This window comes from Zootermopsis nevadensis, unplaced genomic scaffold, assembly GCF_977971745.1.
Source record: "Zootermopsis nevadensis isolate Lab colony 2312 unplaced genomic scaffold, Znev_1.0 Znev_ptg000015l, whole genome shotgun sequence".
NCBI classification, from domain to species: Eukaryota; Metazoa; Arthropoda; class Insecta; order Blattodea; family Termopsidae; genus Zootermopsis; species Zootermopsis nevadensis.
Window position 1 is genome coordinate 319,746 of NW_028259147.1, and position 22,896 is coordinate 342,641.

The 22,896-nt window shown below is 48.3% G+C and overlaps 1 protein-coding gene across 2 annotated transcripts in view; it reads right to left on the reverse strand.

Moving 5' to 3' along the window:
* Window positions 1-22,561, reverse strand: part of nmo (serine/threonine-protein kinase nemo) — a 38,082-nt gene extending 15,521 nt beyond the window's left edge. For both annotated transcript variants that reach the window (XR_015535209.1, XM_022086090.2), the window contains exons 1-2: window positions 21,562-22,561; window positions 220-349 (exon numbers count right to left, since the gene is read on the reverse strand). Coding sequence is in view for 1 of the 2 variants with exons in the window: in XM_022086090.2 (XP_021941782.2) it covers window positions 220-349; window positions 21,562-21,782 (351 nt within the window). In the remaining variant the exon portion in view is untranslated. The remainder of the gene's footprint in view (window positions 1-219; window positions 350-21,561) is intronic.
* Between the last annotated feature and the right edge of the window lie 335 nt (window positions 22,562-22,896).

Consider the following 22,896-nt stretch of genomic DNA (forward strand, 5'->3'; position numbering starts at 1 on the left):
ATTGACAAGAAATTAGCCGCTGCGTGCTGAAAGACTTCTCTGGCCTTCGATGGTACTTGTTCGCGTGAGTCATTCCAAAGAACTAAAATGATCAGGCCACGTAATCGAAACATTGTACGGACCCACAGCCCGCCAAAGAATCCTCCTCTGGGCCAGGCTAATGGTCCACGCCCTTACACCCTAAAGACCAATTTTAATAATATATTTCCATCCACTTACGTTCTCGTGTTTGAAGAAACACAGCATCTTCAGCTCGCGAAACACGCGTTTGGAAGACACCAGCGACTGGAAGACGTTGGGCAACTTCTTCAGGGCCACTCTCCGCCCGTCTCGCGGGTCTGTCACGGCCCTGGGGGGAAAAAAAACATCATTAGCGCCCCAAATGCAGTGCGGGACTTTTGCGTACGACCAAGACGTGCTGCTGAGCTAACGAAAAAAGATGGAGGATAAGGGGAGGTCTAGCAAAACTGTAGCGATACAAATAAGCCGTACTGTTATGATCTCTAGTAATGTCGAGGCTTTAAATACGGGATATTATTAAAAACGATCTAGGTCGGCCCTTGTAAACCAGCGACACTGCTACACGTCTGACAGTCGCTACGTCTTTTATGGAACCAAAGTTCGATGCTGCGGCACGCGCCGGATCATATTAGCCAGCTGAATCCATTCTGCACCCAGACGACCCACGAAATTCAGCGACTGAAATATGCCTAAACGTGAAAGACTAGTTCAAAACAAAACACAAAGCAGACGACGAGAGAGTTCTAAAAATCCTCACTTCGTACGGACGGCGAACTTCTCGAAGAAACAAAGAAAACGAAGCTGATGTTTGTCTTCTGGGTTGCAACGCCCCGTGGACTTGGAAGAGACGATACCAATGCTTCGTATGAACATACTGCTTCCTTCTTCAGGACTACGTCCACCAACCCACAAACCGACAAGGCGTTACCACCCAGAAGATCAACACAAGACATCTTCGCCGCTGTGATAACCTCAAATCTCACAAGGAAAAATAATTTCCCAGTTCCGGCATAATCTGGGGAGATAAGATAATGTTGGCCGCACTGTGGAACCATTACACGTGTGTCATCACGAGAGCGCATTTATTAAAGGCTTTCACCTCACTAAGGGGCGCTGGTTAACGCTCTGCACACCTGCAGGACAACGCACGGCGCCTGCTTCGGATTCGGGAGGTCTCGGCCCAGAGACCGGCGAGTCTCACCAAGGTCTTACGTGATATTCCCCAGGCCCTACAGGCAAATACCGGGATAATATACAAAGTTCCACTAGATGATGATTGCTCCCGACGGTTTACAGATCATTAATCGACGGTTCCGAAATGCAGTCGCAACTTTAACGCGTTGGCATTTCGTAAGAATTCCGTTCATTTAACATGCGTCACGCCTGACCGGACACTGACCACGGATGAACGTCACGCATTTCTTGACTTCGCCGTCTCACAACAAAATCGACGACGCCGTTAACTCACCCGCGTAACGCAGACGACAAGCGTTAAAAGCGGACTTCTTGCGGGACGAAATTTACTTCGAACGCCTTACACACACACAAACGCTGATCACGTGTGCCGCAGAACAATCGCGGGCGAACACTTTTGTTCGTGCCAGACGCCAGATAATACGCTTTCGAAATCAATTTACCCTAAACGTTCTGAGAAACGCGTCACTTCGTAATCGGAGAATCGTCACTCAGCCAACGAAATGCAAACACACGTGCGCGCGTTTATAAAAATATTCGCTGTAATCTACTGTAGACACAAGAAGCGCAAAGCTGCTTACGGTCCTCAGCCTACATCTGTTTATTCCGCGGGTCTGCCAACGAGGAAGGACACGGAGGACAGAAGCGATCACGGGACACAGAAAGAAGGGTCGAAATATCAAAATAAACACAAAGAATAGACGCCTAAAAATCTGTACTGATAAAAAACCCGTGGTTGAGGACGGGGCTTAATCAACGACCACGTAAACAATTCTAATATTTGATGTTCCTTTACTACGTGTAAAAGCAAAAGTGGTTATGCTTCAAAGACAGCAAAACATTCCGTACCGTCCCACAGAAACGTCGTTGAATGAAACGAAAGAAAAATGCGCCGGGTGTCCGAAGAGCCTCCTTCCTGCGCGCTTACTGGGGGCATTCCTTAACCAGGGCGGACGGAAGCCGTCTGCAAAACGGCGCGAATACGCCGAGACAACTAGCGCGGGGTTCGGTTCCAAGCAGGGCCCGTCTTTCTCTCTCTACCACAACGTCCAGACACGTTCTGAGTCCACAAAGCCGAGACGAACAATGTCTCCAGCTATGCCCACCTTTATCCAGCTGGGACGGCTGACCAGCGATCCACGTGCCGGCACCGATAACCCGAGCGACCAAACTTGAACTACTTAGAGGCACTGAACGTGCTTTGTTTCCTGTATCCGTCTGCTGGTTGGTTGGTGACAACTGACGTCATGCGTACAATCACGCAGCTGGCCAAGAAATTCCCGGCCCTGTATGAAAGGCGAAGGTCTTCCTCAAGACCCCGACATTAGACCCTACCTTGAGCCAGATTAACGCAGTCCACACCTCCACATCCAATTAGACAAGTTCTGTTTTAATATCGTAATCCGAGGACGTGGTTGGTGTCTTCCCTCAGATTAAAATGTCGCGTTTATTCTGATGTCCCCCATGCGATCCATTTATTAATAGAAGTAGCTGCACGGGCGGTCTGTGGCCCCTGAATATGCGATTGTCTTCGTCACCCTGGACGGCCCGCAGCCACGCAGAACGCTGCTTTAAACACCTCCGCAACGTCGGACTCAGGCGACGGAAACCTCTTGCAGCCAGGACCTTTGTCCTCGAGGGTATCCGGTGCTTTCACCTTCTTGGGGGCGAGGTGGAGTGCACAAGATCGTTGTCCACAGCCAAGGCAAAGGTGCTCGATAACCCCCTAACCTACTTCCCAGGCCGAATGACACCTTATCAGCCACGGAACAACCCACATCTCGTGTGTTCGCACGCAGAACACATCACGGGAAATCATTAGCCCGTTTGCACGAAAGCCCGTTTTTTCCAGTTCAGCTACTGACGTTATTTCCCCTGCGCGAGGGCGCCTGCACGCAAAACAAATTTCTGAAAGCTCCAACACATCGCGTTTACTGGTTTTATAAGAATGTGATTTTACACAATTTACAGAACGCGAGTTTACAGTCACAAACGAGTTTCGTAGTCACAGGCAACACGAAATTTTGGCCGAAACGCAGGAATCAAACATCAACAGTAGTTTTTGGACTCGTGTCCCCTCGATCCGGACTCCAAATACCAGTCCAACCGGCGCAGCGTCGTAACTTCACTTTGGATCCGTACAAATTTGGCACAGAAGCCGTGGCCATACGAAGGAGAACGATCACAGGGCGCGACATCCTCCGCGAAGGACGCTGTACAGACTGGCGACGCCAAACAGCCCCGTGCAGACAGAGAGACAGAAACTGGAGGCCGCTGCTCGCGTCCGGGCGCAGGAACAGACCTCAGCTCCAAAAACAGGAGACAACTGAACGGAAAAAGAAAAATCCTCTGATGAAATGTACCAGAAAGCAGACGCTGAGCGCAGCGTAGCACAAGAGCCTACTACATACGGGCCGGAAGCTGGCACCTGACACAATTTCACAACAGAACCGGAGAAAATGAGTCTTATGAACTCAATGGCGACGTGTTCCACTTTCTTCTTGAAGCACTGATACACGCAGTTGTGGGAACAATAAGACTCCACCAAACTTTAAGGATTCCCATGAAATTTCGAACCCCCCCCCCCCCCCCCCCCGAGCTCTGAACAAATGCATTTCAGTCACAAAAGAAGTTTTTGTATCCACGTGTAAGGACCATTACAAAGCATACACGACCAAGCCCAATATAAACAGACGAACAGCGAGGGCAGCTCCAGGTTCCGCTGTGGCCACAGAAACACGTGAGCCCGTGAGCCGCTCAACTGAGCCGATAAGCAATTCGGAGTTCGGCTCTCGTGACCCTCCGCCAGAGTCGCCAACTTCACTCAGTCCCTCCAGCAGCGCTCATCAAATCATGTTGGAACTTGAGGAAGTTATCGTAATATTTTATGGCATAAATATTATAAATGATTACAAACAACTTAATGGAGCCCCCCCCCCCACAATGTGCCTCTCCCGTATAAATGCGTTGGCTAGACTGGCTTGATCTGCAGCTCACTGAGCCTCGTGTGAGAGCAGTCTTAAGGAGTCCGTAGTCACAGCAAAATGACATGAAAGAGGGGACGATGGGGCAAATGCACCAGAAAATGGCAGCAGGGGGCTGTCCTTCTGACTTCCTCCAGGGAAACTGCGGTTCGTTCAATAAATTATCAGAAAACGCCAAACAGAGCGACACTGTCGGCCCGGTCCGTCAGACCTTGTGCCGTCTGTCTGCAGGTGCCCGCTGCCACGCACGGAGCACCTGCCGGCAGATGCGCGGTCAAGGGCCCCGCCGTCACGCCACCCACGCACCGCGGATCAGTCGCACAACTGAACCTGACGTCACAGTTGGCACCGGGCTCGAAATAAACACAACTAAGTCTGGAGGAGCCAACGCCACGCTTCTGAAACGTCCGTTGCGTAATAATGGCCCATCAATTTACACCCAAGTTTCCAAATTGGGCTCTTCCCTTCTGTGCGCTTCCGAATCAAAATTCTCTGCACAGATTTTCCCGTTTATTAGAACACGCCGAGTGTGACATTTGAAAGAACGCCATTTTTTTCGTAGCTGAACTGAAGATACGCGAAAGAAACTGATAATTGCGAAGGCGTTGAATGAATTCGACTGGGCCCCAGCGGCGGGCTCTTGTGAGCATGGCGGTAAATAAACCTTCAGGTTCAGTAAAAGTAGAAAAATTCTTCACTAGCTGTGCAACTATCAGTTTCAAGGATTGCTACGTACTGTTGATTGGGCGGGATTGTCTCATTTTGGATTCTAAACGAACCGAGTTGGTGATAAATTCGGGGTTGCACTGACCACGGCTGCACCCGCGGACGTATTAAATGAGTTAATTTTTTGAGAACTAACGACTGAACTCGGGGAACACATGGCCCGAAAGAAGTTGACAAAATGTAAGACGAATTATAAGACGATACATTTTAAATCTGAACGTCCGAGGATTTTCCAGAGGTTGAAAGGCCTACTTTCTGCATAAAAACGCTGATTGTTCCTTCAGTGCGGAGGCAACGGAAGTTCAGCGGTCTTCGGAGGAATTCCTGCGCCGAGCGGAGCCACCTGGCTCTTACCCAAGCCAACACGAGGGAGGAGGAGACGTCCCCACACACAGCAACAAACACCCGAGACCTTGGCAGCGACGAAACAGCCTCGAGACAAACCAGATGAAACAAAAGACGTCCACACACAATATGTTACGAAGACGCACATACACGAGCGCCAGTGGACGGGCAGGTGCAGACCGCGAGGCCAGTTCTTGTGCTGGAAAGGCGAGGGTATGTTTTTTGTACGGTTGTTCCCTTTCAGAAAGAATCTGGCCTGCTACATCACAAGGTTCTAGCTAGAATCTTTCCTTTTAAGACTTCGGGAGGTGGAGTCGGGTGACCCTCTGCTGTCAAGGCACAGACGAGGGTATTGTCCCCGTGGGTCAGGGCTGCTGCATTTTGTTCTGCCGTCTACCTGACCTTACACCAGACCGCGACGTGCAAAACACGGTCTAGCTCCCTTACTCTCCTTTGCAACACCTCCGTAACGTCGAATCCCTCAACTTCACCGATATCAGATCATCCTGCCTGCGTTCAGAAGACTCAGCTACTGGGCTCTATCCTGGAGACGATCCATTCCATACCCTGTGTATTTAAGGTATATTTTAATATTATCCTTATAAAATCAGCTGTCGCGTGTAGGATCTATGCAAGTGCAAATTCGTAAACAAACACGTCTGTATTCATACACAAACTACGTGTGGAATTAACGCAGCATCCAGGAAGGAAACGGATCAGGTGTTAACATCATCGCGAACTCAAAATAACGCCAACAGAATTGTAAAGTACCAAGCGCACGATCCTGGATTTCATAAGCAACCACCAAGGCCAGGAAGACGACATAATTCACGAGCGTAACTCAACTCAAGTGACGAGGGACAATTCGTGTGGTCGGTGAGAGAGGATGCGAGTGCTTTCTGAAACGGATCACACACAATTCAAGGCACACGGCGGCTCAGGGTCGTTCAGAAATGAACACGTTCTGTTCAAAGAATTTCCTTATGCCTGTCGACAAGAACTTCAAAGAATTTAAGGAAAATCACACGTAGTTTTAAAAACGCGCCAATACAAAACGACCTTCTAGGACGACAACGGGCGCCGAGCGGGTAAGCCATGAAACCCTTCAAGACCCTTGACATCAAACTTCAAGGCGCGTGTAAGTGCAAACGACCTTCGATGCACTGCGCTAATTGCTTCGGGATATAACGAGAACACAGTGCGTGTGACGTCAGGTATCAGCAAGCCACAATCAAACAGGGTTCAGGGCTGGCTGGCGTCTTGAAGGACAGCCCAGGGCGGCTTCATGACTGCGGGCAAGCAGGCTTGTCCTCTGCTTCGCGCAGAACACTTCCATTGCCTTTTGGTTTCCACGCAGTCTTCTGTCAGGGTGCGCTCAAACACATGGCATTGACGATTTCCTCTTCAAAATAAAAATTCACCGCCTTCAGTGAGCAAGATGGCTCGACCTCGCGCTCACAAAAGCCCGCCTTTCGACACGACCACACGACCGTCCGCTGCTGGACCTACGGCATCATCGTCTCGTCTACGCTTTCACCAGATTTAGCAAAGTGTCTTCTGTTTTAAGCAAGTTAAAAACAAAATCGGAACAGTTCATAATATTAGTTGAATGTACACGGCTTAGTGGCATTTAAATATACCGCAAAGGGTTAAACCGGCGAAAGATATTCAGACACTGAACAAGCTGCCTTATCGAATCGCGTTAGCACAAACTTTGTCGGGACAAACACAAAGAATGAGGCCTCAGAAAGTCACAGACACACGTCAGCTGTTGAAGAGGGCACGTGACTCAGAGACAGACGCCTGAGCAAAACGTTGACTGAATTCGGTGGCCGGGCTAACCAAAACGATTCTAAATGAAACAGCAAAGGTGAGGGAAGACTTGCGCGATGCATTTCCTATTCAGAATGCTCTGAAGCAAGGAGATGCTTTATCACCGATGCTTTTCACCTTGAGGAGGGCCGAGGAACACGTCAGCTTCTGTTGATGACATCATACTAAATCACCGGATGACAGCAGAAATATAACAAAGAAAGGCACAGAAGTAGGTAAGGAGACTGCTAAAGAAGGAAGGCTCTGCAAAACGGAGTATGACATAAAGACAGTGCTTAGTACGAAAAATGAGACGAACAAAAGAACCAACACTCGCCTTAGAGTGGACACCCGGGGACATCCGACGTTTTCGTGGCAGAACATAACTGAAACAAACCTATCATAAGGAAAAGCCACGTGGTGTGGTCATAAGGACAGAAACGGGTCCAATGACCGCCTTTTGTCCTATCAGTCACTGCTCCAGGCACGCAGAGAACCTAAATAAATTGTCAGGCTGAAGGCCGTGTCATTAGACAACCAGCAAAGCGTACCACTCAGTGTCCACGTCACCAAGATGACGCCTTTAATTACAGCGGCAGGCAGAGTGATTCAGCGCGTTCCGCTGAACTTCGCTGATGAAGCAGGCGGCGACCGGGACCAGGCCCTCGGATTCCAGACGGACTGGACTTCCTCGAACGCGCGAACAGAATCCGTCGTAGCAAAATATGGGAGGCGGAGACCGGATATCCTGACTGAAGTTTTCGTAGTTTTATTCAGACCCTCCAAGCAAATTCTAGGATAGCAGGCCTACTTTAAGTCGGGCCACGACAACTTCCTTTCATTTGACACAATATATTCCTAGTAACTGACGGGCGTCATTAAATAAGCCAAGAATAAAGTGGCTGGAGGGGAATTTGACCAGCTAAGCAACAGTTGTCTTCTCAAAAAGTATCTCCTCCATGGAGTTACTGACACATGGAGCGAGGTTTGATGATTCATAAAAAAGTTGTGACTCACAAAAGGGTTGGTTCAGGCAGCACCAACTGCAGTAAGGCCATCGCAGTCACAGAACTTAGCGTACTTTCTAAGCTTCTTAAATGTTAAATAAATCTGAATCTTGGTTTGCCTACAATTCTGAAAATAAACAGCGATTATTTCCTTAAACAGCGTTAACCAGTTGATCTTCGTAATGGTGAAGTGCAGTGTTTTCTTCGCGGTACGGACCGGATTCTTAAATGCCAAGCTGAAATGAAAAGGTGGCACGCACATGCGCCCGAAGTGACCACGTTCTTTTTCAACGTGACTCTCAAGTCGCGTGCTGAGGCTGGCTCTACTTTCTGCGACGACTTAGGACTAGAAGCGAAAAACCTCCCCCTACAGCGACTTGCCTGTCACATCCGTGAACAAAAAATTGAACTGTGTGCTTCTGGAGTGGCCTGCGTTTTAAAATTGACTGCACTGCCTGAAGGCAAATCACCTTTGAAAAATAAATGGATACAGAATAAAACGACAGGTTAATTTTGTTTTGGCATACAGATCAGTGGCAGGCATTCTTTACAGCGGAGACGGCTACCCTGCACAGACCATTCTGAACCGAGCCAGCAGCCCCGGGTGGGTCTGCGCAACCCGCTCAATACCTCGCGTCGCCTGCCACGCAGCAGCCAGCCCAGCGTCAGGGTCACGCACAAGAGACCGACGACCGGCGAGGTCACTCACTACTCAACAAACAACGTACACTCCACGGGCCAAAGGACTTTTTCACCTTTCACGGTATCCAAAGGTTCATTAGCTTACGGCATCAACAGAATCCGCCACTGGACCCTGTTCTGGGTCGGATCATCCTCACACAACGTCCCAGGTGATCCCTTTCTTTAAAAGTTCCCGGTTTAAAATGTTGCATGCATTTCTCGTTTCTCCCATTCGTGCTACATGTTCATGTAAGTACATGCAATATCGCCAACCGTAATACGACATCCACACACTCTGCCCCCCCCCCCCCCCCCCCCCGTGCATGGTTTAGGGCCCAGCCCCAAGAAACATGTCATGACCTTCACTGGGTATTGCACTGACAAGAGCTAATTCTTCCGTCGGAATGCCCCGACTCATTAACTCTGAATTCTCGAAATTGTACGATCTGAAACCAGAAAGCTTTTCTCCTGGCATCAAGGGACGACACACCGCAATGAGGCACGCAAAATGTTGGTCGCTCCCTCCTGCCCGTCCGGACACACACGCAGAACCTCCCAATTAATCGATTGATTTGTTCACGAGGAGCTTCCTCCCGATCGATTTAGCGGACGTTCCGCGGTTCTTCTGCGCAAACGCACACCAAGTGTAGGCTACTCGGTCGTTACGCCACGTTGGCGAAATTACTGTCCTGGGTTAATATTCTTACGCGGACACCAGAAACAGCGCCCATGTGGCACACCAGAGCACGAAAGCACCGACGCACTTGCACAAGGCGTCTGTCTGCGAACACGGGAACAGTGGCGCTCTCTCCAAACCATGGCCTTGGCGTTGGCGTCTTTTACAGGTGAATCTCGACGACGCGCGTTACATTTACGGGGATTCCTTCATAAAACAGCTCTTCCTCATTGGAGAGAAACAAACCAGTGGCGGGCAAGAGCGGATCCATTTGGCCAAGCGACTCATTTGCATACACCACACGATCGGTGCAATTTTTTTTTGGGGGGGGGGGGACCCCGTGGCCTAAACGAGAGCAAAACAGGCTCAGTGCAAATAATGAGGCAGGCCTCGAGTTTGGGAGCTCAAGGCAGAAGCCACAGCGACAAAACTTTGAAATATTTCGCGACCTGGTCAGGGACTGTACTGCGAGGCACGGTTCAGTGGTTGGGAGCTGAGCGACTATCAGTTTATCAAGGACTGAGTTCTGATTACATTATCTAATCGCGGGATAACACTCGTGGTTAAAATACATGAGAGGCTGTAACTGACATATGGCAAGCCTCCGCGTCTCAAATGAGGGCGTTGTGAAGAGATTAGTACGCGCGCGTACACGCCCTTGTCTGCCGGCATCATTCTCTTTGTCCCGGGTTCGTCTGTAACAAACGCAGGGCAAAACGTTTGAAACAAACCCCTCAAGCAACGGACGAAGCTGCCACATGCAGTTGATACGCGGTAGTCAAATGGAAACCGTTCCCTATTCAGAAAACACGGCGGAAACCATGGTCATGACGTTCACGTAAACGGACGGCCATCGTAACTGATTACCCGAAGCCCTACTGTGTCACGTGTCGTATGAAAATCGGACCCTGACTTCGTCATTAATGATAGGAAACGGTGGTACGCGGTCCCCCGATTCCTCCCGACATCGCCAAAATAACTGTCTACATGCTCGACATATTTTTGCTTACACGTTTAGACCAACGAATGGATGAGAGAGAGAGAGGGGGGGGGGGGACCAACTTTAGAACGAGCAGGTGAGTGGACCTGAGGAAGCGTCTCGTCTGTCCGTCTGTGTCATTGCTCCGTCGTTGCGTTGGTCGCGAGGAAAAGACAGGAAATCTTCCGAATAACGATGAAAATAAATCTGTTCTTACTTCCAAATGAAACGGCGCGAACTTTGTCTTGTTGCTGTGATTCTATTTATACGCCAAAGTGGCTTAATGGCATTTCACAGACGTGGCTGTAACAGGCGGTACTAAGTCTTTCGATCATTACTACGCTCGCCCAAAGCACGAATATACGCTGCGGGTATTTGCAGGTACCAAAATGGCACGTGCTTATTAGAATCTCTGGTGTTACGTTTGAGGCACGATGGACCACCTTCGGGCTCCAGGTATACGTTCTACGTTACCGACGAACGTAATTCTATTTATAAACACTGAAATGGCTGGACATTGCTTCGTAAAATTCTGAAATCACAATCGATTTCTCGATAGGACGGGCAGACGGGGCGATCCCAACCAGCTGGCGAGTGGTTACGTCAGAATCCAAACCGTAACCATGGCTACCAAAGAAAAGCGATAATGTCGCAAAACACACATCTCAGGTTTGAGGGGCGAACACGTAAATCTGCCACCCCCACCCCCCACCCCCGCAGCAAGAAAGTGCACGCCCTGTTCAGGGATCGATACGAACGGCCGAAATAACCAGCGCACTTTGCGATGAAAGAGCGAACACGCGATTCGTGACGAGGGGGCACGTGCAACCCGCGTAGCAGAACGTCGTTCAAATTCTAACCGGGCGATGCACTGCGGGTTTGTCAGTCCTCTCAAGAAAAACGCCGGGACGAACCTTCAAAACGAGCCAAGACGCCACTCTCGCCGAAGTACACGAATATTAATTTGCAAAACAAATTTCTGGCTAGCCGAGGAACGGTGCACGTCACCCCGGATCATCCAAACGCGCCCCTTCCAACTGCAACCATGGAAACACACTTACGGAAAAGCAACTCACAATTTGGACGAAACAAAATTTGCTGAAAGTGAAACAAACCACTGACACTTTGGGTTGGGGGGGGGGGGGGGGGGGCAAGCCACGATACCCTCTAATGCAATCGCACGAGACGACCAAGTTAATTAAGCCTTCTGCATCCGCAACGCGTTTCGAAGTTGCGAAAACTACGGAGCACATCGCCAGGAAGTCGCATCCTACGTTACTAACGAACGGCTATCCGGTACATGACCACGGTCCATAAGACAGCCGAAACGCGCCATGTACAGGCTTATAACAGTGAAGTTTGGTCGAAATCTGTCAAAAGACTCGAAACCTGCAGGTTCTAAAATTTCACGCTGCGGAAAAACAACAGAAGATTCCCGGGAGCTGACCTCCACGACCACACTACACACCGGCTGAAAAGCGTCACACGTAGTCTTGCCAAACTAGTTTAACAGACGTCTGTGCGCATGAAACACGACCGAAACGTCGTTACTCGTAATGTAGAGCTTTAAATCGTTTAATCGGACTTCAAGGACCATTGGCCCGCGAACAGACGTCGGTCGTTCGGGTGGTAACACCGAGTGGGCTTGTTAAGTGCGTAGTAACGTTTCGGAGGAACATACTACAACCTTCTTCAGGGCTACCTTCAAGCCCACGAGGCGTTACGACCAAGAAGACCCAACACCGCTGGTCCCAGTGCCCGGTCCTCGCAGATGCCGTATCAGACGAAGGTCGCCGGACGCGAATAGTCAGTCCCAGCTGTAGGCGTAACAGTCTTCCAGCATCCAATTCTAAAGCAGGGATGGACAATGTTCCTGCAGACCGACCGACCAACTCGCCGCAACATTTTCCAGGAACTTTTACAGTTTTCACACCTTCGAGGTCAGTGGGGCGGCAAAGTGACGTGGGGGCCAAGGTCTGAGCACTTTGGGGCAGAGGGGACGCAGCGTCGGCAACACACGCCGACGCCTGCTGGCTCACCCTTGCACGTGGAACTTTTGGCGAAGTCGAGCCAGAAGAACTCCTGCCAATAGAAACACGAGTATTCTTTGTTTACGTCATAAAACGAGTAATTCAGCTGCAGTGATTAGACGCACGGACACGCGAATCGCGAACATCACTCAGCGATCGGCCAACACGGACAGCGGGATTAATTTTTCAAACGTTTCGACAGAGAATGTTGCACGACGAAACTTATTATATCACCAGTTGTGACGCATTCACGTGAAAAGTGGATAGAGCCACGTGCTTGAGGAATGCAGCGTCTTGCGAACAGAGCAGAAGCTGGTAGTCGCCGCCCAACTAGTCCAACCATTACCCACCTGGTCACCCGGCTCACAGGAACCCGTCGATGGACACTATCCTGGAGACATTTCAACACAGCTCACGGCCTTAAACTCAATTTATTTAGTATCCTGTCATCTACATTAGGGTCTTACAAGTGGTCTCTTTCCTTGAGGTTCCTCTTCAGCAGTGTGCGAGGCCATGATTCAAAACACAAAATGCAGAATTAAAATTTTGTACATTTCGTAATCTTCAGGTATAACGCAAGATAGTACACGAAGCATCTACCTAGACCCTTCCCGTGCTGTTCTCGTTCGACGTTATTACCCTACACAAAGAGGCCTGCTGGCTGTTTCAGAGACGAGTCTGAAGAAAAAAGGGTCATTACAAGGTCCATTGTTAAAAAAAGGGACAGGTGGCGCGCGGACCCAACAGGTGGCTCACTGTAGCAACCGACAGATGCATCCAGAAGAGGCTGTCTGGTTACAGGGCGCACAACTGAAGAACCACGGACGAGCGAAGGCAAAGGCGAAGGCGACGCACTCTGTCTTATTTCTGCATCCCAAATTGAATATAAATAAATTTCAAGTTAAAAACCGAGTGCCTTAAGACGTATCTTTCACCTTACGAAGAACATAAATTGGCATACGAAAATGCCATCATTTTTAAACGCGGGAGCAAGGCATACCTGAGGCAGTTCCATATCGACGACTAATTTTGGTTCCAATGACATCACCCCGCCTCCGCCTCGGCTTTCGAAGGGGTTTCCCCGCAAAAATTCTGCCAGTCTGGCCACGTGTCTAACCCATGGTTTCCACCGTTCTGTAAACGGGCTACTTGGTTCCTCCGCCATGGAGAGACGTCGCTTCCATACGAAGCAAGCACCAAAATTGTAACATTTACGTACCACCACGAGCACGTGCCTACCCGATCTCTCAAGCAGAATTACAACTTGAAGCTGATTCAATCTGAACTGTTTCGAAACTCACTTTGTCCGTCCCCTAGAACGCGTTCTCCGTTTCTCTGGCCACAGCGCGAAGGCAACGCACACGGCCTTCGCCGTTCCTTTGTTTGCCAACATCTGTTCAACGTGCATTCATAAATGGCCTATGTCCACGGTTGTTTCGTCCCTCGGAATCCTTTAAAGCAGGAGATGACGGCGAACCGTAAAGCAGGCTTAGTAACAGCGCCACATGCGTACCATTTCTGAAGACACGCGAATTCGGTTACCTTTCCTCGGTCGACGGTAAACTAACGGGCTTGGACACATTTCTACGGCAATCATCATTAAAAATCGAGAGGGCAACCGGAAATCTCTTGCTTGTGTGAAACAAAGAAGGATAGCTCGGAGGAACATACTACCACCATTTTCAGCCCTGAAGACAGAAGCATTATGTTACTCCGAACAGCTGCTCCACACGGCGAAACACAAAGCCCAGCAGCATCGACAACTGAAACACTCCGAGCGCCACTGGCGACAAAAAGCGGGCAACAGGTGAGACCAGAAACCTCGGGGTGGGAGGACGAAAGCCCGACCGGTCGGCAGTTGTTCCGGTGGAATTCCGGGCGCCAAGACAACAAATGCTCAGCTGCCCTTACGCCACGCCCAGTTTTTGAGGTACGAACGAAGTCTTGCAGGCGACAAAGCACACGAGTACTAGTCACCGCGATTACAACGCACCGACAGTCCGTCTGCGACCAGAAGCCAAAAGTTACTCGAACTTCATCCCGCGACTGAGAACAGGTCACGTTAATAACAACTGCTATTTGCAGCTAGCACCGAGATAATTGCATCTGTACTGACGGTGAAAAAGAAACTGCAACAAGACGCCATAGCAGACCCTGTAATTAAGACAATTTGCACTGAAGCCCCTGAACAAACATTTCATACAAACACGTCAGCAACTGTCTACGACCTACGCTGGCTTCTGAAAACGCAACACTTCAAAATTCCACACCCTGTTTCGGAGCAAATTTAACCGGCCACTGGGCCATACACATTCATAACAATATCACATCAGCGGCCTCTTTGGCCCTGAAGACAGATGCAGTATCTTCCTCCGAAACGCCGGCTTTAGAACCTAGACAAATAACGAAACCCGTCCTTACCTCACCGCGTAGTAAAACGCGGGTGCAGCACTCGAGATAACTACAAACTTCATTTCCTTGTCGGTAACTTAGCAACCGCTGCAGTCCGGAATGTTTAACGTTACAGGGCGCCACGACGCTCGTCTGTTCATCCATTTAATTCCATTTCTGCGAATTTTCGTAACATTAACCGAAGCCTTAAAACTCGCTAGCATCCCACGTCCTTATTATGAGAGAACAGTCCATACGTTAAGAGAAAACAAATCAATCAGATACTGGATCAAATACGTAAGAGTTTCGCTTCGTGCAACCGAAGACGGGGCCAGCAGGTGCCTGCGTCGGCAATGGACTGCCAGACTCGAAACTGGCACATGTCGCTTTACCAGAAGCTGTTTTTTCTTGTATCCAAAAAGGCTTGCTAGTTTCCGCATGGGTTCCTTTGCGATCCGATCGCATATCAACAAATTTCGATCAAATTTGGTAAAGGCGGGCAGAAGTACACTGAGATATGTCGGGAACATAACAGTTCGCATCGGCCAACACGGAAAGCTAAAACCATACTTTAACAATCCTTTGACACTCGAAGTTCTTCTTAATATTATTTAATAATCCAGTCCGTACCGCGAAGAAAACACAAATCTTCACCATTACGAAGATCAACTGGTTAACGCTGTTTAAGGAAATAATCGCTGTTTATAATGAGAATCATACGAAACACATAAATACAAAATAAAAAGAGTTCATGGTTGTTGAAGTAGGTGGTACATATAATTACCAATGGGCTTCAAAGTTTACGGAAGTTTCACTCAAAATCGGCTTTCCGTACACAACAAGTAAATCTCAAGACAAGTTAAACAATCGTTTGAAACATTTTTTTAATGTAATGTAAAAGCAGAAGAGAAGATTTCACTACGAGCATTGTGGAGGCAGCTGGGAAATTATGAAAGTGTGTCCGTCCGCTGGCTAATGACGTAAACCCACAGCTCGGTAGCTCAGAAGAAAACTTCTTCTCGCATTACCATCAAACCCAGTAGCGAGACGTCGATTTATCTTCACTCAGTATCTCTCGCGGTTATGACGTCGCTGAGAGACCCCGTCCAACAATAACTATCAATGCTTCGCCTCCCTGAGACACATCGAAGGACGCAAAACAACTATAATCGTACCCGTCGCCTTACTCGGTCGTGAGTCTTGACGGCCCTCGACCTGAGGGTACAGCGGCACAGGTTGAAGGTGTCTGTGAGCAGAGGAGGGTGCTGAGAGGGACGTACCTGGAGGACGGGGAAGCTTCACGAGTCGGTCAGCTAAACGAAGATAAGAAATGCACAGAGAATTTAATCCGGAAAACACGAAAAAATACAGAAAACGTAGTTGCAGATGGAAAGATAATACGATGGATCGTAAAAACGGAGTGTGAGGATGTGGGCTGGATTGAACTGGTTCAGGATGTAGTCCAGGATCTGACCTTTTGGTTCAATAAGAGCCTCAAAGATGACTATTAACACAAATCTGATTGAAATACAGAAGAGAGGCAAAATTCTGGAGTATTTGGCGAGTCAGTTCGACTGAAATCAGGCCTGTAACCAATGGAGATGCTGAGAATTAATTAAAGGCTGCAAGTCCGATGATGAAGCTAAGAAAATTTCGCGAATTACTGACGCGTATTAATCGGCGTGTAATTAGCTGGCTGCGTCATGTTTATGTTCGCTGTGTGTGTAAACGTCTCAGCTACGACGGCGGCGTCTTGCCTGACCACAACACGCGGTTGTCAGACGAAGAAACAAACAGAAGGCAATTTAGAAACCTGGGGCTGGACCCAGAGGTGTACGGTGGCTGCCTCGTAAAGTAGGCCGGCCGGCCATCCTCAACGCTTTCTGAACATCGCTCAAGAAGAATGACAGCCGAAAAGTGGGGGGACAACCAGGATGTACCCCGTATTACTTCACAAAAAATGTACGTACGCCGAATTCAGTGTCCGGGCACACACACACACGCCCCCTCGCCCTTCCCTCTACATTTTCCGACCAGAGTCGTTAACGTAGGATTTGAGGTTTTCACGGCGGTGAGTCTTAAGATTGCCGTCTTCTGGGCTGTTGCGCCGTGGACATCCACCAGACTACACGCCGCAACAGCCCAGAAGACGGCCATCTTCAGAATTGTTAAAAGTTTGTCGCCTCAACAATGCGTGCTACACGTCCCACCCATCACTTCGAGCGTATCACCCAAACAATATCTAGTTAACAGTACAACTTCTCATCATTTCCGTCGACTTAGGCGCAAAGGCGTCATGAAATTTGCTTCTAACGAGAGAGACAGAGAGAGAAGTGTCCTTGCTTCGTCAGCGTATTATCTATCAAGTCCGGATTTCAATGACGAACAGTCCGTTGCCAACTGGAACCAGCGTACTCGAGTAAAAAGACACGACAAGCTCTTTTGTTGCGTAAAAAGGCAACACCGGTTACAGTATAAATCAGAAACAGGCCTCCAGTTTGGCATCACCGCCATCTACTCCCCCTGTTAAGACTTTGTTGCTACCCCCTGAGGTCACCTCCCCCTTCAGAAAAGCACCTCCCCCCGGCTGCAGCTTCCAAAGACCGCACCGCGACACAATCACTGGGCCGAGTTTCCACTTTTGTGTTCCCTTGGCAACAGAAGACGTGCGTCGGAGTGGAGGTCGGGCTCCCATTCTCATCCGTGCAGCCGAGACCTCAGAGGCGAACCGTGTTCACTGGACCTAATTCAGGTCCTATGACGCATCCTGCACGAGGTGGGGGCGAGTGTCTGACTGCTCCCGCATGGAACCAAACCCCCGGTCAACATGGCCGTACGCAGCCAGTCCCTTCCTGACCAAGTGAGTCATCCTGATAGGACGAAACTCGCAGTGTCACCACAAAATCAGTCCCGTGAGCGCACGTGAGGCAGCTGATAACGCGCTCTGAAGGCCTCGCTATCAGCAAGTGGTAAGATCTCTCTTCACTTCGGACTGCGACGAAGAACCGGTAAAATATGAATGTCTGCCTGTACCCACTCCCCAATATCTAAGTAACTCCATGGAGTACAGGCGATCCTCCACCTCACCTTAACACAATACATAAAATTAGTCCACACCCTTCTCCGCTATTTCCCTTAATTATCCTAAAGTCTGTCGGAGGTAAGATGGATCTCGTCCGCATTGGTCTCTGCGTAGTAAAGGGTGCGGACGTGCCTCCGCCTTCAGGACTGAAAATGTATCTTAGAGCAAACGGCCCTCAGAGGGCGGACTGTAATCACGAAGTATGCAGAGGCTAGCTGTAGTGTGCAGGGTAATGGACCGCCATCGGCTTTCATGAGGCGAAGTTATTTCGTTCTAAGGACGGTCTGTGCCGCTCGTGTACCTGGACAACATTCAAACTCACCCCCTCCAAAGCCAGTTGATACCTAGCAAGTAAATCTGGCCTAGAAACTTCGCTGCAACTGGGACACAATGCAGGCAACGTTACTCAACCCTCGGCACTTACTGGAGACAAACAGACCCTTTGTGTGAAGTCAACTACACTCGAAGGGTTCTTTGGCCCACAGCGGGGTCGGCCTGCCACGACCAGACAAACAGAACAGAAGTGTTGAAACTGATAGTGATTCCGAGTAGGGTTCAGCCGAGTACAAGCTGATAGCGCGGCGTCAGGACGGCAGGCGTCACATCCCGAGGCACGCACTCACTCACTTCCCCTCATCGATCCGAGAGCAAGCGACGCCTCCCGTCCATACCCCACCCTGCCCGTGACGTCACACCAGCTCATAGCATCAGGGTACCTGATGGTTTTCTGGAAGACCCGCCGAAATGAGTTACATAAAAAATATACTGACATGGACGACGTCCCTTGGGGCGAAACGGGGTAAGAGACGCCGCCTGGGCGTCTTTATTTTGGATTTCGAACTACGGGGACCTGATTTCTTCCCCCACTGTCGAAAGCGTTGAAGCAATCCATACCCGGTTCATAACAATTATTCGATTTGATAAACAAAACAGAACAAAATGAGCCTTAAAGAAGAATGCGCCCAGGGCGGGCTGTTATGAACACTAATTAATCTTCTGGTTGAAAGGGCAGTGAAACCGTTGACCAGCTGAGCGACTGGCATCATCTCAAGGCCTGTGTTGCAAGAAGTTTCTGCAATGCGTCTGGGGGTAGCGAGAAGAACGTGCAGAATATCTTCTTAGTCAGGTAATGAGCTGGGTTTCTAGACGCGTAATCAATTCTAGAATCCCAAACTAGACGACGGGAATTTCAGTTTCAATTTGTGCCAACGACGAAATATTTGGGCTTGTGGCAGCTGGTGCGTGACCATCTTGGTCTTGCGAGGGCAGCGACATCAGAGCGGAGAGCTTGCCCGCATAGCCAGAGAGCAACCACTGTCGGAGAGATACGAGCAGCTGCATCTCCGCCCCCCCCCCCTTCCTCTGTCCACATGACGTGCCTGCTGCATCACGGGTTATAACCTCGCTTTCTTTGTGCCAACAAAAACATCTTTGGTACAGAAATGAAGGGCACCCCCTCCAGAAAACACATTCTGGTCTGAAAAGAATTCTTTTCGTAATGGAGATCAAAAGCATGGCACTGAGCACAATACCAAAAAATCATTGTCCATACTCGAAGGAGGAACAATTAACTTCATTTCATTGTCAATCACTCTTCGAAACCTACTTTAGCCATCCGTCTCCTCCCTTCATGTTTCTCTTTGCGTTCCTCACCTGTCCCAAGCTAATAAAACCCTCCTCGATTATGGAGCGCCCTCATTGGACTGCAAAGAAAATCTTACAAACTTGTGTTCGGAGATCAAGTTACACTTGAAATCAAAACCCTGTGACGTACGATGCTCAGTGTGAAAACCAAATGTTGTTATGTGTCTGTAACATATTCCCATAATTAACTTACTTATTCTGAGGTCAGAGGTGAACCCTTAACCGCGGTTTTGCTAATATGCATGAGCGTGGAGTTCTGGTCACCAGCAGCTGTGCGAACTAAACGTCACCAAAAAGTTTCAAACACGAAACAACTACGAAGTTCAATAAATATTTCGTACGGTCCTTATTAAGTCACAAGGCTGACAACCTTACAGAACTTCAAGACCTAACATGGAATGTTGGCAATAACGTCTGAATGGCTGCCATATTGGTATTATTTATAGAGATGTGGTCAATTTGGTGAGGCGCCATGTTGTGTCCTTCAGCTGACTGCAGTCAATGCCTGTCCTAGGACACCAATACATAACATGACTGACACAAATGCACATTTTTACATTTTACCTCGATTTTAAGACGCCTTGATTTAGAAATAGATTTTCAGGGGAGAAAAAATGTCGATATTCAAACATAAAACTTCTTTGTATTAACAGTTTTGGAATCGTCTTTGTTCGTAATTGTGCCTTGCCAGAGATGCCTCATTTATTACTCATTCTGATATGTTCTTATCACCCGTGAGCATTATGGCTTCATAACAACCAGTCGCATGGCTCCATCATTTTGGTTCAATTCTTTCTAGTTGTGACTTTTGCATTAGAGACTGGGGTGGAGATTACATTTCATGGCGTCTCAGAATTGATGTCAAAAATTCTATTCCACGACAAAAGTGCAAACAAATGTTCACATAACACTCGTCATGGCACAGCAAAAGACAACAACAATCAAATTTTCAGCTCATAACAAAGACGGAAGTTCCTTGTTAACAGCAGCGGGCTCCAGAAACACGCAGATCAATGGCGCACCTTCGCCAAACTTGGTCTACAGATTAAACACAAAAAATGTGAGATTTCAGGTCCTCAAAGCAGTGAGAATGAAAATGGCTGTTGCACCACAGAGTCTGGTAGAATCTTAGTTTCTTTTCAGAGGTGACTACTGCTTCCATCATCAGGGCGTCTAGGCTGTGATGCCAAAGGTTGGGTGGATGCTTACGAGCCCTCAAGAATAAAAATACTGGTAACCAACTACAAGACCGCTGTCAAAGATTCTGCTTGTTCTGTTCATTAGTTACATTTCAAAATACAAAACTGGAGCGCTAGGAAGTACCCGATCCTTACGAAAGCTTGAAGTAAAAATATGGAAACTTTCAAATAATGAACCAATCAAGTGCTGAGTATTTCTCGAAGTGACCATCATGGTACATGTTATTTGCTTTACAACTACAAAGGATAAATACCTTCAGTTACTCAGCAGGTTAAGTACTCCCCACAATTCTTCCAATCAGGATTACCAACCAACACAATGTACCCAATTCTCATCTCCATGTGTGCTACATGCCCCATCCATCTCATCCTCCATGGACTGATCTCCTTGGTAAAATATGGTACAAAAGCTCCTCATTATGCAATTTTCTCCTGTCACTACCTACCAACATGAACCAGAATACGTCTCCCCCCTTCCCGCTTTTCTTGGATCTATTAAAAGTGATTTGAAGTCATGTTGATACTGCATCTCTTTGTTTCAGTCCACTCTGAATAGGAAATGAACCAGACAACTAATTATTTTATATAATTGACTGTGGATTTCATTTCAATCTTTTAAAACTACTTCAGTGAAATACTGAATGCAACGAGGCGGTTACATGTTTCTCTCCCGGCTTTCGAAATTTATAGAAATGGCGGATGTATTGTCACACTGTCCGCCCTTAACTTGCATTAATTTTGTTTTCACACGCCTACCGCTACGTAAAAGCAAGTGGCTTGGTTCTCTTACCAGACAACACCGAAGGCTCCGTATCCGATCGGCCTGTCGGGCTGGACGTCCTGGGTGTGAGAATGCGTCGGGGTCGCTGGCGTATGTTGCGGGTGATAGTAGGGTTGAGCCGCCGCAAGGATGGCTTGTTGGTGTCCTCCCCCTCCGCCCCCGCCCTGCATGAGTGACATCGAGACAGACATGGACACTCGGGAGTGTCTACTTGGACCAACAACAGCCATGAAGTGGCAGTGAACCTATCTGCGGAGTTGTAATTCACTGACACTGACTTTTCGCTGGTGTTGCAATCATTAAGAACCTGCTGTTGTTGCTCTCAACTGAACAGGATGGTACAAAGTCTGGGCGGCGGGGAGAGAGAAGAACGCAGTGGTCACCAAAATGGCATTTGATTGATTACCGTAAGCCCGACTACGCTTTCTTCTTCAAGAAAGCTGTGGGACTTCTGTCCGTAGTCGACAGACATGAGTTCTTAACCAACAACTGCTATCATCTCTTCATTGACAAAGTTCACTGGCTCGACGAAATTATCTTCGTCAATGTATCTGCATAAGACAAAACACTATCCGTTCACACCTAATTCATACAACTTATAACTGTATCATACTGCCACTTCCTCTTCCGCTGTCCGAACCATTTCCTTCATTAACACTCGCTGCAGTAGGCCATTGGCAACACTATACAAACGTAGGTTGGCTTACGAAATACAATGAAAGCAACACTAGACATCAAAACCCTTGTTCACTACACAGTCTTCCTTCTTGAATCCATTAATGTCTGTACAGCAGCCTCCTGAAAATCACACAAGAGACGGTCTTGAGGCTGATAAACTGACAACAGGATATAAAATAAACAGCCAGTTGTGTCCTGTTTCGAGGAGTGTGCATCCATCACACACTTGTCAATGATTATCACAACCAAGACACAATCAACTAAACATATCCTGCCCAGGCACAACGTCCCTCCAGACAAAGGGAACCCGACGACTGCAGCGAACCCAAGGCTACTAAACAGCTGCACAAAGGTGGTCACGTGACGTTCCTTAGCCAAGCATGCGCACTGCGAGCTTCCGACTAACCTCAACGCGCCAATTTAAATTCCTGTAATTTCTATAAATTCTTAAATAACGTTATTTTACGTCAGACAAGAATGTATAATGAAATGAAATTTACTAGATGAGTTCTGGGCACGTTAAGTTCGGGAGATGCTTGCTGTTATTCGGTTAGGTATCTTTTGTCTTTACATCTCCTATCTAAAAATGTAATTTCAAGCACACAAAACAAATTTTACCATTTGTTTTGAATGGGAATGAAATATGGTGTCTTACATTATGAAAAA